This window comes from Rhinoraja longicauda, chromosome 6, assembly GCF_053455715.1.
Source record: "Rhinoraja longicauda isolate Sanriku21f chromosome 6, sRhiLon1.1, whole genome shotgun sequence".
NCBI classification, from domain to species: Eukaryota; Metazoa; Chordata; class Chondrichthyes; order Rajiformes; family Arhynchobatidae; genus Rhinoraja; species Rhinoraja longicauda.
Genome location: NC_135958.1, coordinates 69,042,303 through 69,059,312, shown reverse-complemented (window position 1 = coordinate 69,059,312; position 17,010 = coordinate 69,042,303). Strand labels below are relative to the sequence as shown.

General features: G+C 45.0%; 1 protein-coding gene across 7 annotated transcripts in view; it reads right to left on the bottom strand.

The window, feature by feature from the left end:
- Nucleotides 1–17,010, bottom strand: part of bahcc1b (BAH domain and coiled-coil containing 1b) — a 303,723-nt gene that overhangs the window by 224,245 nt on the left and 62,468 nt on the right. For all 7 annotated transcript variants that reach the window (XM_078401266.1, XM_078401265.1, XM_078401267.1 and 4 more), the window contains one exon: nt 2,813–2,983. In XM_078401266.1, coding sequence (XP_078257392.1) covers nt 2,813–2,983 — 171 coding nt within the window. The remainder of the gene's footprint in view (nt 1–2,812; nt 2,984–17,010) is intronic.

The following is a 17,010-nucleotide window of genomic DNA, read 5'->3' as shown; positions in this document are numbered from 1 at the left end:
TCAATTACAAAGATGTCCTTCCTCAAATTAGGAGACCAAAACTGTACACAATACTCCAGATGTGGTCTTACCAGGGCCCTATACAACTGCAGAAGAACCTCTTTATTCCTATATTGAAATCCTCTCGTTAAGAAGGCCAACATGCCATTAGCTTTCTTCACTGCCTGCTGTAACTGCACGTCAACTTTCAGTGACTGGTGTAGAAGGAAACCCAGGTCTCGCTGCACTTCCCCCTTACGTAACCTGACACCATTGAGATAATAATCTGCCTCCTTGTTTTTGCCGCCAAAGTGGATAACCTCACATTTATCTATATTATACTGCATCTGCCATGCATCTGCCCACCCACTCAACCTGTCCAGGTCACCCTGCAACCTCCTAACATCCTCTTCGCAGTTCACACTGCCACCCAGCTTTGTGTCATCCGCAAACTTGCTAGTGTTACTTTAAATTCCTTCATCCAAATCATTAATATATATGGCACACAGTTGCGGCCCCAACACCGAGCCTTGCGGCACTCCACTCGCCACTGCCTGCCATTCTGAAAAGGACCCGAAAAGACATGGTAGAAATGTGAGCAAAGTTGCGAGCTGAATTCAAGGCAAATTGATATTTCAAAAAGAGAGACAAACAAGGAGAAGTAGGTGATTGGCATTTAGGATTGAGAAGTGGAGATAATTCTTCACCCAGAGAGTGGTGAACCTATGACATTCTGTACGACACACGGTGGTGGAGGCCAATTCACCAAATATATTTAAGAAGGCCGCAACTCTACCGTAGCCGTAGAGTTACTGCCTTACAGCGAATGCAGCGTCGGAGACCTGGGTTCGATCCCGACTATGGGTGCTGTCTGTACCGAGTTTGTACGTTCTCCCCGTGAGTTTTTTCCAAGATCTTCCGTTTCCTCCCACAGTCCAAAGGCGTACAGGTTTGTAGGTTAATTGGCTTGGTAAATGTAAAAATTGTCCCTAGTGTGTGTAGGATGGTGATAATGTGCGGGGATCGCTCGTCGGCGCGGACCCGGTGGGCTGAAGGGCCTGTTTCCGCACTGTTCGATGAATTTCCAGACAGAAAACATATCATGGGGTTTGGGGAGGGAATGGATATGGTAGACAGATAAAGGATCAGCATTGGTTGTATTAAATGACGGAACAGGCTCGAGTGACTGAATGGCCTGCTCCTCTTCCTAATTTCTGTTTCTACCTAATATACTTGACACATTAGCACATGCGTATTAAAATCTGCATCCGATTTTCATGGAGTCATCGAGCCATACATACGGTGTGGAAACAGGCCCATCAGCCCAACTTGCCCACACTAACCTACATGTCCCCTCTGCACTAATCCTACTTGCCTGCATTCGGCCCATATTCCTCTAAACCTATCCTATCATGTACCCGTCTAAACGTTTCATAAACGTTACGTCAGTGCCCGCCTCAACTACCTACTCCGGCAGCTCGTTCCATACACCCACCAGCCTTTGTGTAAAAAATATTACCCCTCAGGTTCCTATTACATTTTCCCCCCTTCACCTAAAACCAATGTCCTCTGGTTCCTGATTCTCCTAATCTGGGCAAGAGATTCAGTGCATTTACCTGATCTAATCCTCTCACGATTTAGTCCACTTCTCCAAGGTCAACCCCTCATCCTCCTACGCTCCAAGGAGTAGAGGCCTAGCCTGCTCAACCTCTCCCTATAGCTCAGGCCCTCGAGTCCTGGCAACATCCTCCTAAATCTTATCTGCACCCTTTCCAGTTTGAAAGGGTGCTTCAGCTTCAGTTCGACTTCTGACCAAGTGTACAATACACAGCTGCTACAATATCGCACGCTTTGCACGTGTGATCGAAGGCAAAATTCTGTTCCTTTTTTTACTGTTGAGATCCCAGTCACTGGTATTGCTCTCATTACCAGTAAATAACTGGTGCCTGTTAATGCGCTATGAAAAGCAATGGTTAACAATGGATGAACACGTACAAGGTATCATTGTGAATTTACCCCAGCCAGTTGCACCAATACAAAGACGGCAGATAGCATTTAAGTACAATGTAGCAATTCAATTCATGTAACAGATATGTAGTGGACGGGAATGGGATACACTCTACTAATATAGCACCGATGGTATCTACAGTCAACAGAACTAATCAAGCAACATATCGGCAAAATCACAACAACCAGACCAATTTTAACAGCCAAGGCACTTTTCCACCCAAGTGTGCGGACAATATATCATTTGCAATTTTGACAAAATGGAGGCACAGGAAGAGATAGAATATTACTAAACAAGTGCATTACTTTTGAAGAATTCATGCAATTTCCAGAGCAATGCTCTTTCAAAGAAAATAAGTCTGATCCCTGAATCCATCAGCGCAAGAAATGCTACTTTTGACATCAACAGGATTATCGTTAACTTATATAATATTATCCAGAGATAAACGTTTACAGTTGCGTTTAGAAACCCGACGTGGTTTTGTTGACACCCGTACCATTTGTGGGACACTGCCGTGCGTGACGTTACTTGATGGTTGATTCGCTGCGGAAGGCTCTGCACAGCCAGGCTGTGGTTCAAAGGACTCCATGCCAGAGTCATGCTAAGAATAAATCTTTCAAGTGCTGTGTTTCCAGCCCTCCTTTGTGAATGTGTGCGGGGAATCCCACGGGGAGTAATATTATTAGGCACAGGGCCACCAGCTGTCTCACCGCCCAGACTCGCTGATACTCCAGCTGAAAGTGGGAAGCTCTCTTGAACGCGGTACCTTTGCGAGGAGAGTCGCCGAGGCTATCCAGGGGAGTGGCGCGGGCGCGTTTGGCTTACCTTCGTGGGAGTGGGAGAACCAAATCTGCGACGTCGCTGTGTGGGGACTGCGGAAGGCGGGCTCGGAGGGGGAGGACGTGGGTCCCGAGGGATGAGCAGGTGCTGACCCCAAACTGCTGGCGAGGAAACTTCCCATGAATGTGGCTGATGAGTTTCCCATCAGTGCGTTGCCTGGCGGGTCCAAAGAAAAGAGAAATAGCAACAGGGTTAGTTTGTTTGTTTGTCACACTCTCTCATCAGTTCATTCGTGATAGGAGCAGAATTAAGACCATTCGGCCCATCAGGTTTACTCCACCATTCAATCATGGCTGATCATCTTTCCCTTTCAACCCCATTCTCCTGCCTTAACCCCTGACATCCCTACTCCGTCCCTACAAACTACCTACATTCTCTCTTTCCCTCCTTTCCTAGTTTGGGTTGTTCACCCTTTCCTACAAACTACCTGCACACTCTCTCCTCTCCTTTCCTGGGGATGTAATGACGATGCTTTACAAGGCCGCATTTAGAGTATCGTGACCAGGTTTGGGCCCCATATCTGAGGAAGGATGTGCTGGCAGTGGAGAGGGTCCAGAGGACGTTTATGAGAATGACCCCAGGAATGATTGGGTTAACATATGATGAGTGTTTGACGCACTGGGCCTGTACTCGCTGGAGTTTAGAAGGATGAGGGGGGACGTCATTGAACCTTAGCGAATAGTGAAAGGCCTGGATAGAGTGGATGTGGAGAGCATGTTTCCACTAGTGGGAGAGTCTGGGACCAGATGCCAGAAAGACTCGCCTTTAGAAATGAGACGAAGAAGAATTTATTTTATCAGAGGGCAGTGAATCTGTGGAATTCATTGCTACAGATGGCTGTGGAGGCCAGGTCAATGGATATTTGAGAGACGGAGATTGACAGATTCTTGATGAGTACGGGTGTCAGAGGTTACGGGAAGGCAGGAGAATGGGGTTAAGATAGATTGGGCGGCACGGTAGCGCAGCGGTAGATTTGCTGCTTTACAGCGAATGCAGCGCCGGAGACTCTGGTTCGATCCTGACTACGGGTGCTGCACTGTAAGGAGTTTGTACGTTCTCCCCGTGACCTGCGTGGGTTTTCTCCGAGATCTTCGGTTTCCTCCCACACTCCAAAGATATACAGGTATGTAGGTTAATTGACTGGGTAAATGTAAAAATTGTTCCTAGTGGGTGCAGGATAGTGTTAATGTACGGGGATCACTGGGCGGCATGGACTTGGAGGGCCGAAAAGGCCTGTTTCCGGCTGTAGATATATGATATGATATGATGATTAGCCATGATTGAATGGCGGAGTAAACTTGATGGGCCGAATGGCCTAACTCTGCTCTTATGAAAACTTTCTACCAGCAACAAGCGTTTTGCTTATGCTGCTGCACTCCCTTTGATTTGGGTCACATGCAACTCCCCCCCCCCCCCCCCCCCCCCCCCGGCTGGCTTGAAGCATTAAGCACAAGCAAACTAAAGTAAAAGCTGAAAACTGAACTTACTTGAAATCTGAATTGAAACCAGGAAATACTGGGAGCACTGAGCAGGCCAAGCAGCATCTACACACAGAGAACCCTTTCAGATCAATGACCTTTCTGATGAAAGATTGAATAAGTCACATGAAATACTAACTCCATGTCTCTGACCAAAGATCTTGCCTGATAGCTGCTGAGTTCCAGCATTCACCAATTTTATCTAAGGCCAGATTGGTCGCTGCCACTTTTAACTTAGAACCACCACTATCACCATTCTTTTAAGGCAGAGATAAGAGAGTTTCTTGGTTAGTACAGGTGTCAGAGGTTATGGGGAGAAGGCAGGAGAATGGGGTTAGGAGGGGGTGATAGATAGATCAGCCATGACTGAATGGCGGAGTAGACTTGATGGACCGAATGGCCTAATTCTACTCCTATTCCTTATGACCTTTTTAATTTAGTTTAGTTTAGTGATACTGTGCGGAAACGGGCCCTTCGGCCCACCGAGTCTGTGCTAACAATAGATCCCCGTACACTAACACTATCCTTCACGCACGAAGGACAAGTTATAATTATACTAAGCCAATGAACCTATGGAGTGTAGGAGGAAGCCGGAGAACCTGGAGAAAACCCATGCGGGTCACGGGGAGAACGTACAAACTCTGTACAGACAAGCACCTGTAGTCGGAATTTAACCCGTGTCTCTGGCTCTGCAAGGCAGCAAATCTACAGTTGCGCCACTGTGCCGTTTTGGTCATTGTCTGGCAATTCAGTCTGAAGAAGGGTCCCCAACCCAAAACATCACCTATCCATGTTCTCCTGAGATCCTGCCTGACCAGCTGAGTAACTCCAGAACTTTGTGACTTTTTTTGGGGTGTAAACCAGCAACTGCAGTTCCTTGTGTCTGCATTCTTTTTGAGGTTTTGTAAACTACAAATATAAGATCTGCTTCATTATCGGCCTCTGTAAATTGCCCCCAGTGTGCAGGGAGTGGATGAAAAAGTGGGGCAACATTGAACTAGTATGAACAGGTGATCGATAGTCGGCATGGACTCTGTGGGCTGAAGGGCGCATTTCCATGCTGCATCTCTAAACTAAACTAGACAAAAAATCATGGGGAAAGTACATCAAGGATTCCTTGCGGAATAAATAAGAGGTGCGTTGAAAAATAAAGTTTAAAAACTCCAACATATTTCACAGCAATAGATTGAAAACAAAATGGCTGGAAATAGACAAAAAGTTACACAGTAGTTGGGCTCAGGGCAACAAGAGACAGAGAGAATGAGCTAAGCCTGCATTATATGGGATCGTACTTGACTTGGGTGTTCTTTACTGATTGCACTACCCTCTGGTATGATTAGCAGTGGACCTTTGAATCATTGGGCTTGCTCCTCGTTTGCCATTGCAGATATTTTTACGATCTGGAAGGCACGGTGGCGCAGCGGTAGAGTTGTTGCCTTATATCACCAGAGACCCGGGTTCAATCCCGACTACAGGAGTTTGTACGTTCTCCCCGTGACCGCGTGGGTTTTCCCCGGGTGCTCCGGTTTCCTCCAACACTCCAAAGACGTACAAGTTTGTAGGTTAATTGGCTTGGTAAATTGGCTTGGTAAAATTGTAAATTGTCTCCCTCGTGTGTGTAGGATAGGGCTAGTATGCAGGGATCGCTGGACGGCACGGACTCGGTGGGCCGAAGGGCCCGTTTCTACGCTGTATCTCTAAGATAAACTAAACTCATTTTTACAAAAAATGGGAACAAAAAGCAGGGCAGAGGCAAAAAAACTAAAATAAATCGAGTTTAAGAATAGGTCACATTGTGATGCACTGTGGTAGCAGACACGACACGGTTAAACGCATAAAGTGAAGTGTAACTTGTATCATATGTCCTACTTTTGCTGGCATGGTTTCAGCATGGATACACAGGGGAAGAATGTGTTTTGCCATATTCAGACGTCCATTCTTCACGTGGCCTCGGCTAAACTTGTACTCTAAAACGCATCAGCCAGCTTTTACAACCATGCAATATTTTAAGAATGTTCGTGGGAAGCTTGCCTTTGGGCCCCAGCCGAACCTCATTGTATCTAGCATTTGTCAGACAGTATCTTCTCTATCCAAAGAGGCTTGAGTAGGCGCTAACACACCAAATGCTTTTATTGAAAAATGTAAGCAATTATCATGTCGCTGCAAGACAAGTGGTTATAAATGAGGCAGAGGGTCAGTGGGTAAACGTCATGAAGGAATTCAGCTCTGCCACTTCTTACGTCCATTCGCCATTTCCCACGGAATGTAAATGCCTCAGACCTGGCTACATTGGCCGGTCATTGTCTGCTGGCACTGTGGTGGGATGCTTCAGTTCACTGTCCATGGACGAGAGGGCAAGAGAGCGAGCGAGCCAGAGAAATCCGATAGTGAAATGGAGCCCAGCCATGTTGGGGAATGTGCAACACACATTGTAGGCCCCACGAATAATAGAGCATGTCCACAGACAGGACGCAGACTCACAGGATGTTCACAGCAAGGATCCAGCCGACCGTCCCACTTTCCGGCTTATCTTAAATTTCATCTGCTCCCTACCCTTCATATCCCACCATATTTTAGTACAGTTAGAGCACATTTTAGATCAGTTTATGGTTTAGTTTAGAGATGCAGGGCGGAAAAAGGCCCTTCAGGCCCACCCGGTCCGCCCCGAACAGCGATCCCCCTGCACTAGCACCATCCTTCACACCAGGGACAATTTTACAGAAGTCAATTAACCTACAAAAGAACCCGCACGTCTTTGGAATGTGGGAGGAAACCGGAGAAAACCCACGTGGTCACGGGGAGAATGTACAAACTCCGTGGTCAGGATTGAAGCCGGGTCTCTTGCGCTGTAAGGCAGTAACTCTACCGATGCGCTACTGTGCCGCCCCATTATGTCGGTAGTCGGGATTGAACCCGGGACTCTGGCGCTGCAAGCACTGTAAGGCAGCAACTTTACCGCTCCACCACTGTGCTGTGGTCTGGGTAACAATCTCTCACTACTTCTCCATTCCTTGTTACTTGGTTAATTTTCTATCCATGCTACAGCCCCCATCATTCCATGCCTCATATTCCGTTCTGATAGTTTGCAACCGCGATGGTCCGAACATTGCATTTTCCGAGGTACAGTGAAGAGCTTTGCAAGACTTCTCCTCCCACATACTCTTATCCGTCCACCTAGTTTTCTTCTTCCTATGCTAGTCTGATGAAAGGTCTCGACTGAAACGTGACAATAGACAATAGATGCAGGAGTATGCCATTCGGCCCTTCAAGCCAGCACCGCCATTCAATGTGATCATGGCTGATCATTCTCAATCAGTACCCCGTTCCTGCTTTCTCCCCATACCCCCTGACTCCGCTATCCTTAAGAGCTCTATCTAGCTCTCTCTTGAATGTATTGGCCTCCACTGCCCTCTGAGGCAGAGAATTCCAGATTCACAACTCTCTGACTAAAAATGTTTTTCCTCATCTCTGTTCTAAATGGTCTCCCCCTTATTCTTAAACTGTGGCCCCTGGTTCTGGACTCCCCCAACATTGGGAACATGTTTCCTGCCTCTAACGTGTCCAACCCCTTAATAATCTTATACGTTTCAATAAGATCCCCTCTCATCCTTCTAAATTCCAGTGTATACAAACCTAGTCGCTCCAGGAATTCTCTGCCTCAGAGGGCAGTGGTGACCTATTCCTTTTCTCCAGAGATGCTACCTGTCCCGCTGAGTTACTTCAGCATTTTGTGTCTATCTTCGGTGTAAACCAGCATCTGCAGTTCCTTCTTATGCACTTTCTTCCTCCTATGTTTGTCTTTGCCATCCCCTCCCTGACTTAGTTTCCGCTGCCTATCATCCCTTCTCCCATCTGGATCCAACTAACACTTAACATCCTTTATCCCACCCGCCCCAGCTTTGCTTCCATCTGCCCAACATCCCCTCCCCATCTGCTCCCAATTATCACACACCACTCCAATCCCTTTCATACTACTATACCTTGGGTGGCACAGTGGTGCAGCGGTAGATCTACTGCCTTACAACGCCAGAGACCCAGTTGGATCCTACGGGTGCTGTCTGTACAGAGTTTGTATGTTCTCCCCGTGACCTGCGTGGGCTTCCTCCAAGATCTTCGGTTTCCTCCCATACTCCAAAGGCATACAGGTTTGTAAGTTAATTGGCTTCATGTAAAGGTAAAATTGTCCCTCGTGTGTGTAGGGTAGTGTCGATGTACAAGGATCGCTGGGCGGTGCGGACTCGGTGGGCCAAATGGCCTGTTCCCGCAGTGTCTCTCTTAACTAAAGTAAACTAATCGAGATATGGGCTAATTTTCCTCGGGCTAACTTTCCCCTTCCCTTCCAGTCCTGACACAGGGTATCCCCCCCATAGTGATGACTTGCATCTTTTGCTTCCGTATCCTGTGCCTGACCTGTAGAGTTTTTTTCCAGGATTCAGTATTTTTTGTTCATTTATCCCCGTCTTCAGTCTTGAAGACCAGCACTTTATCAAACATTTTGGATTTTTTGCAAATCCACACATACCACATTTCCCTCATCAACCCTTGTTCCATCTCCATCAAATACTCCTTCAAATTAATTAGGCAATTAGCAAATCGTGTCAACTTTTTTAAATTAGAGTCAAGAATGTTTAATTGTCATCTGTACTGACGACAGAACTGTGACATTTTTATTTGCAGCAGCTTAAGATCCACACAGACAAATATAATGATCCACCAAAAAATCGACAAACTTATAACAGTGATACTTGTACAAAACAAAAATGATGTCCATTGTGCAACCAAATACACTGTCCCAATAAACGCATTGTTGCTGAGGTCACAGGGCTGCAGTGGCGCAGCGGTGGAGTTGCTCCCTTACAGCGCCAGAGAACAAGAGTTCGATCCTGACTACAGGCGCTGTCTGAATGGGGGTTGTACGTTCTCCCTGTGACCGCGTAGGATTTTCTCCGGGTGCTCCGGTTTCCTCCCACACTCCAAGCACTTACAAGTTTATAGGTTAATTGGCTTCTGTAAATTGAAAATTGTCTCTGGTGTGAAGGATGGCATTAATGTACAGGGTATTTGTTCACAAAATGCTGGAGCAACTCAGCAGGTCAGGCAGCATCTCAGGAGAGAAGGAATGGGCGACGTTTCGGGTCGAGACCCTTCTTCAGTCTGAAGAAGGGTCTCTACCCGAAACGTCGCCCATTCCTTCTCTCCTGAGATGCTGCCTGACCTGCTGAGTTACTCCAGCATTTTGTGAATAAATACCTTCGATTTGTACCAGCATCTGCAGTTATTTTCTTATACTTAATGTACAGGGTGATCGTTGGTCGGTACAAATTTGGTGGGACGAAAGGCCTGTTTTCCACGCTGTATCTCTAAAGTCTAAAGGTTAGAGTTATATAGTGTTCTAGAGTCTGATGTTGTTGGGAAGAAGCAATTCTTGAACCTACTGGTCATGGCTTCCAGGCTCCTGCACATTCTTCCCACTGGTAGCAGCAGAACGAGAGTGTGGTCAGGGTAGTGTGGGTCTTGGCTGTCCACACTGCCCAAAGTAACTGCTAATTCTGTCCCTGATTATTGTTTTTCAAACTTTCCTTTCCACCAAGGTTAAGCTGAGTGATCAATAGTTACTGAGTTTATCCCCATGCTCTTTATTAAGCAAGGACTTGCAATTTTCCAGTCCTCAGGCACAGAACTCAAAGGTTCCAGGTTCGATTCTTGCAACGGCAACTGCATCTTTCCTTTCTTAGGCAGCATTGCCAGAATTGTTTTAGTATCCAAACCAAGCAGAGTAAAGAACGCACTGCTAGGATTCAGATTCCTGATTTCTATCAGTTGCCCATAATCCCTTCAATGGTTGATTTACTAGCCAGCAGTCACAGTCTCAACTTCCTTGTAAAGAGGGATTGGGAGCAGATAATGGCCACCACATTCAGAACAGTGGAGTGATCTGCACCATTCCAAGAACATTCACTCTGCCATTATCTTAACCCTCTGCCTTTGCCGAGCAGGTGACTTAAGGAATTAACCGTAACACCACAGTGTTGAAGCTATACTCTAGAAAAACTCCTTGCCTCAAATTAAGGAACAGATAATAATTATTGCAATGTTCTCACAATTTGCTTGACATCAGGCACTCAGAAGAGACGAAGGGTCTCAACCTGAAACGTCACCCATTCCTTCTCTCCAGAGATGCTGCCTGTCCCACTGAGTTACTCCAGCATTTTGTGTCTATCTTCGGTGTAAACCAGCATCTACAGTTCCTTCCTCCTCAAAAGAGTTACCCTTTGGAGATGCAGCGCAGAAACAAGCTCTTCAGCGCAGCGAGTCCACGCCAACCAGCGATCATCCCGTACACCAGCACTATCCTACACCCACTAGGGACAATCTACCTTTTTTACCGAAGCCAATTAACGGACAAACCTGTACGTCTTTGGATTGTGGGAGGAAACCGGAGCAGCCGAAAACTCATGCTGTCACGGGGAGAACGTACAAACTCTGTACAGACAGACACCCGTAGTCAGGATTGCACCCTGGTCTCTGGTTCTATAAGGCAGCAACTCTACCGCTGCACCACTGTGCCACCTCAAATTCATATTGGAGTCCAACTGATTCAAGCATGCTGGCTCATTGTGGGGTGAATTATTCCTATGGTTCACTCGTTACAAAGTTGAAGTGCAAGATGTCCCCATTGAAAGTTTCCTCGAGCAGGTAACCTCAAACCTCCCACAGAGCAGTGAAACTATCAGACGCATATACTGATTAATGAGTTCATTAAGATCCCTCCCACCTTTTCTACAAATGATTCTCATGGTGGTTTAGAAAAGTGTCTCAATGCCTTGAGGGCGGGTGCCAATGGATGCAGCATAGATCGAACTGCTATCAATAAGTGAAGAGAATAACAGAAATATGAAACTGCGTTTTAATGTAGGCAAATGTAAGGTCATCTGTGTGTGAACCAGTAGAAGTACAGAAAGGTAACCTGTTTTCTATTTTGGGGTAAAACCTATAATTTTCATTGCTGTCAATGCCTGCTTATATTTCCCAACCTTAAGGTCGCGGCAGTGAGCTGCCTTCTTAAGTCACTGTTTGAAATGTTCTTCGGGTATTCGTGAGTAAACGTTTCTAGGTTCTAAACCCAGCCAAGATGAAGGAACTACATAGGATTTCTAAGCCAGGATGTGTGCAACTAGGAGGGGAGGTACCCTGTGGTGGGGTTCCCTTGTGCTGGATGCACTCGTGTCTTTTAAGCAATGCATTTGGTGGGTTTGGGCGATGCTGTTGAAGCAGCCTTCATGAGTCTCCACACCCTCTAAATAGTGAAAAATAAGCAACAGTAAAACTGCAAGTGGATTTGAGATCATTTACAGAGATCAATAAAATACCATGACATGACTCAGCTAATAATCAATAAGGATAAAGGTGAATGTATATCTGAAGGACTGGAATACCAGGGCTTTCACATTGTGTTGTAGCTAAATAAAGCTCCAGTTAGCATTCAACTGGAGTACTGTGCACAATTAGTTTAGAGACACAGCGCTGAAAAAAGCCCTTCGACCCACCGAGTCCGTGCCGACCATCGATCCCTGCACACTAGCACTATCCTACACGCGAGGGACAATTTACAATCTTTACCAAATCCAATTAAACTACAAATCTGTACATCTTTGGAGTGTTGGAGGAAACCGCAGCACCCGGAGAAAGCCCACACAGTCACGAGGAGAACGTACAAACTCCATACAGACTGCACCTGTAGTCAGGATCGAACCTGGGTCTCTAGCGCTGTAAGGCAGCAACTCTACTGCTGCGCCACCAAATGTCAGGAAGAACACGTTGGCCTTGGAAGGTGCAGAGGGTATATGGATTGCAAGGGTTAAACTAAAGTGATATCAAACACACGAAGATCATACTTCCTGGATTTTAGAAAGATTGGGGGGGGGGAGAATTGATCTAAATATTTGATATTCGAGGGGATTGATGAATCGACATAAATCATTTCTGCTCGTTGGTCGAGGAGCCACAATATAAAAATTAGCTCAAAGATATTCAAGAGTGAAGAAAGGGAAAATCTACACATCCAAACAATGGTAGGAATTTGGAAATCACTTCTGCAACCAGCATTTGGTACTGTGTTAATCATTAATGTTCAACTTGTTTCCCCTACAGCCGTGTGTGTGTGTGTGTGTGTGTGTGTGTGTGTATACACGTATATATATGTATGTATATATATATTTGTATATATATGTGTGCGTGTGTATATACACGTGTATACGCATGTATACGCGTGTATATGTGCGTACAATATATATATATATATATACACAATATATATACACTTATACATATGTGTATATACATATGTGTATACACATACATATGTGTATATATATACACACTGAAATTTTGTTTATTATGTTGTTTACAAAGTACTATGTTTACATGATAATATGGCCGGTGTGGATAAAGGTGCATGTATATGCATGGGCCGAAGGGCCTGTTTCCACACTGTATCACTCCATGATTCTATATAACGTTGTGCTGCTGCATGTAAGAATTTCATTGTTCTGTTCAGGACATTTGACAATAAAACACTCTTGACACGTCTTGAGACTGACAGCTGTTTTATTAATGAAAAGCATGAGGTCAGAAAAGGAACGATACGTGCAGTTTTTGGTATTCGGATGGTGCAGGGAGACGGAGAGTGATGGGGTCTGGATGGTAACTGGAATCCATGCATTGCATGGAGTCTGGTCACAGATTGCACTGGCTGGAAGGCGAGCATTTAAGGGCCTTGCCCTCTGAGGCCTCATGTCTGTATTTACCCTTCCAGCCCTGGGAAGGAGGGTCCCACTCATCAGCCCCTGCATTAGGAGCACTTACAATGTTTCAAGCAACCCAGAAGGGAATGTTAAAGGGCCAGTTGCAGTATACCAGACCTGAACTGGGACCGAGCCAAATATCTTGGAACATATAAAATTCTTAAGGGATTGGACAGGCTATATGCAGGAAAAAATGTTCCTGGTATTGGGGGAGTCCAGAACCAGGGGGAGAAACATAGAAATATAGAAAATAGGTGCAGGAGGAGGCCATTTGGCCCTTCGAGCCGGCACCGCCATTCATTGTGATCATGGCTGATCATCTACAATCAGTAACCTGTGCCTGCCTTCTCCCCATATCCCTTGATTAGGTCACATTAAGAATAAGGGGTAGGCCATTTAGGACCATTTAGATGATGAAAAACTTCTTCACCACAGAGTTGTGAATCTGTGGAATTCTCCGCCACAGAAGGAAGTGGAGATCAATTCACAAGATGTTTTCAAGAGAGAGTTAGATTTAGCTCTTCGGGCTAATGGAATCAAGGGATATGGGGAGAAAGCAGGAACGGGGTACTGATTTTGGATGATCAGCCATGATCATATTGAATGGCGGTGCTGGCTCAAAGGGCCTACTCCTGCACCTATTTTCTATGCTTCCATGTTTCTAAGAGAACTGAAGTGGTGTTTCTGCCATCCTGAGTTTGCAGCTCAGTTTGACACTTGTACCTGACACCGTCATAACAAAATGTAAAGTGACACCCTGAGATTTCCTGCTACTGGCAGTTCTGATATTTCCTAATACTTGATAACACGAGTCACGTTATCTCTTTCAGGACTAAATGTGGCACCATGCTTATCATTAGCAAGGTCGCTGAAAGCTTGCCCTTTATTTTTAAATGGGATCCTCCCTGTTTAAGTTTAGTTTAGAGATGCAGCTCAGAAACAGGTCCTTCGGCCCATCCAGATCGTGCCGACCAGAAATCACCCTGTACATTAGCACTGCCCTACATACTAGGAACAATTTACAATCGTTACCCAAGTCAATTAACCTACAAACCTGAACGTATTTGGAGTGTGGGAGGAAACGGGCGCACCCGGAGAAAACCCACGCGGTCAGGGGGAGAACGTGCAAACTCCGTACAGACTGTGCTGCCCTAAGTCCTTTAGAAAGTAAATATAAAGATAGGAAAGGGATGCCCCAGTGAGATCTATAAAGAACAATTCCTACCAAGCCACTAAAGCTGGTAAATTGAAGGTGAATCAAGAAGGGGCAGCCCCTGCAGTAATATCCTCAGTCCAATTTCTTTGGAAAACAGGAGTGCAATGGTCATATCTGATGCTCTCCAATATATCCTCCAGCACAGTACAGCATTATTTATGTCTAATAAGGGCTCAGCATAAAACATCAGCTCAGTCACACCTTATGACAGGTCACATTTCTTTTTTAATTTAGTTCTCCCAAGGACAACATTTTAGAATCTGACTCTGCTAATTATCGAAGTTTAGATGTTTACTACCATGGTCCACGTGAGCAAAACCTTTATAGGTAGTTGGAAATTTTGCTCCCTTCAGGTTGTGCATTTTGGTGCCTCGTATAATTATAGTCAATTTACTGAAAGTAGACACTTGACTCATTGGTACTTTCTCTGGAGGAATTCATTCGAAAAAGTAAAAAATAAACTATGCAAATATTTATCTGCATGTTTCATTTGCCTGAACTGCTCACTGTGTGTGAAAATCGTTATAGTTTCCATTCTGCTGTAAATGTGGACGTGTGATTGTAACCGTATTGTACATGATCAAATTGCTATTGAATCAAAAGCTTATTTCTTCATTATAAAGTGTTTGTGGCAGACACATTCCTTGTGTAAAATGTAATTTGATTTTTTTTTTGTAATGTCAATGATGTGATATTAATCAACTCAATATTATTTGCCAATACCATCAAAGCTCCATGTTCAGTTCTCAACCACTGTTTGCATTCATGAAAACATTTCAGCCACAGTAAAACAGCACCAAAGATTTGTGCCTGACAAAACTATATTTGTCACCAATTTGCTTTTATCACTTTCTTTTATGAAGTATGCCTCATTTTTTATTATTGCTACATTATCCCACAATTAGTGGGATTTAAAAAAATCTGCAGATTATGTTAATAATCTGCAGATTATTAGCACGGCGGCACGGTGGCACAGTGGTAGAGTTGCTGCCTTACAGCGAATGCAGCGCCGGAGACTCAGGTTCGATCCTGACTACGAGTTTGTACGTTCTCCACGTGACCTGCGTGGGTTTTCTCCAAGATCTTCGGTTTCCTCCCACACTCCAAAGATGTACAGGTATGTAGGTTAATTGGCTGGGCAAATGTTAAAAAAAATTGTCCCTAGTGGGTGTAGGATAGAGTTAGTGTGCGGGGATTGCTGGGCGGCGCAGACCCGGTGGGCCAAAGGGCCTGTTTCTGCGCTGTATCTCTAAATCTAAAACATAAGGGGTATTAACATTATTATCACTTATCAACATAAGTGGCATAGCGGTAGAGTTGTTGCCTTACAGCGCCAGAGACCCGGGTTCGATACCGACTACGAGTGCTCATCAGTACAGAGTTTGTACGTTGTCCACGTAACCTACGTGGGTTTTCTCCGAGATCTTTGCTTTCTTCCCACATTCCAAAGGCGTACAAGTTTGTAGGTTAATTGGCTTGGTGTAAATGTAAAATTGTCCCTAGTGTGTGTCGGGCAGCGTTAATGTGCGGTGATCGCTGGCTGGTGCTGACTCGGTGGGCCAAAGGGCCTGTTTCCGAACTGCATCTCTAAACTAAACTAAACACTAAATTAGTGGTATAATACAAGCATTTGCAATGAGGTTATCTGAGACCAAGTCTGGAGCCTAGTGCAGGTCTGCACAACCTATGCACAATGCCTGGTATTGCTGTGCATTACCTTACTGTTCGAACGTATGACTGAGTTGCAATGAAAGAGGGCTTAATATTGAACCGTAAAATAGTCAACATCTTTGGCATTTCACTCGTGTGCAGCTGTGAATGGCGGCCGAGCCGTAAACTGGTAAAGGTCAACGATTTTTACTATTTTGCTACTTAATACAAAATGCTTTCTTGTCGTATTGAATATGCGCCAGTTCTGGCCGTGGATGTTCTAGTTAATCAAGCTCCCTATTAATTTAGTTAAATGGAAAGAGTACCAGCATTAAAACCTTCCACATAGCTCTGTGATTTCTGAACTTATATGAAATATATATTTTTAGGGCCGTTCTTGCTATTTTTTTATTTATGGTCTTTATTTTCTGCCATTTTGTTTAGTTTCGTTTATCGTCAGGTACAATGAAAAGCTTTTTGTTGCGTGCTAACCAGTCACGCAGAGACTATTCATGATTACAATCGAGCTGTCCACAGTGCACAGATACATGATAAAGGGAATAACGTTTAGTACAAGTTGAAGTCCAGTAATGTCTGATTAAAGATAGTCCTCGCGTCTTCCATGTGGTAGATAGTAACTCATGACCGCTCTCTAGTTGGTGATAGGATGGTTCAGTTGTCTGATAACAGCTGGGAAGAAACTGCTCCCGAATCTGGAGGTGTCACACTTCTGTACCTCTTGCCCGATGGGGGAGGGGAGAAGTGGAGTGACTGACTCATCCTTGATTATGCTGAGTAGCCTTGCCGAGGCAGTGTGAAGTGTAGATGGACTTGTGCTAAGCCAGTTCTTCACACAAGATTCCCAAAATGCTGACTATGGAAAATGCCATTAGGTGACTCCAATCAAATAGTTGCCGTGTGCTTTAAATTTGGTGCTTCCAGTTTTATGCAAGCAAATACCAATCATCTCCCTTTATAACTGAAGGTCTAATACTTTAGTTTTAGTTTAGAAATACAGCGCGGAAACAGGCCGCT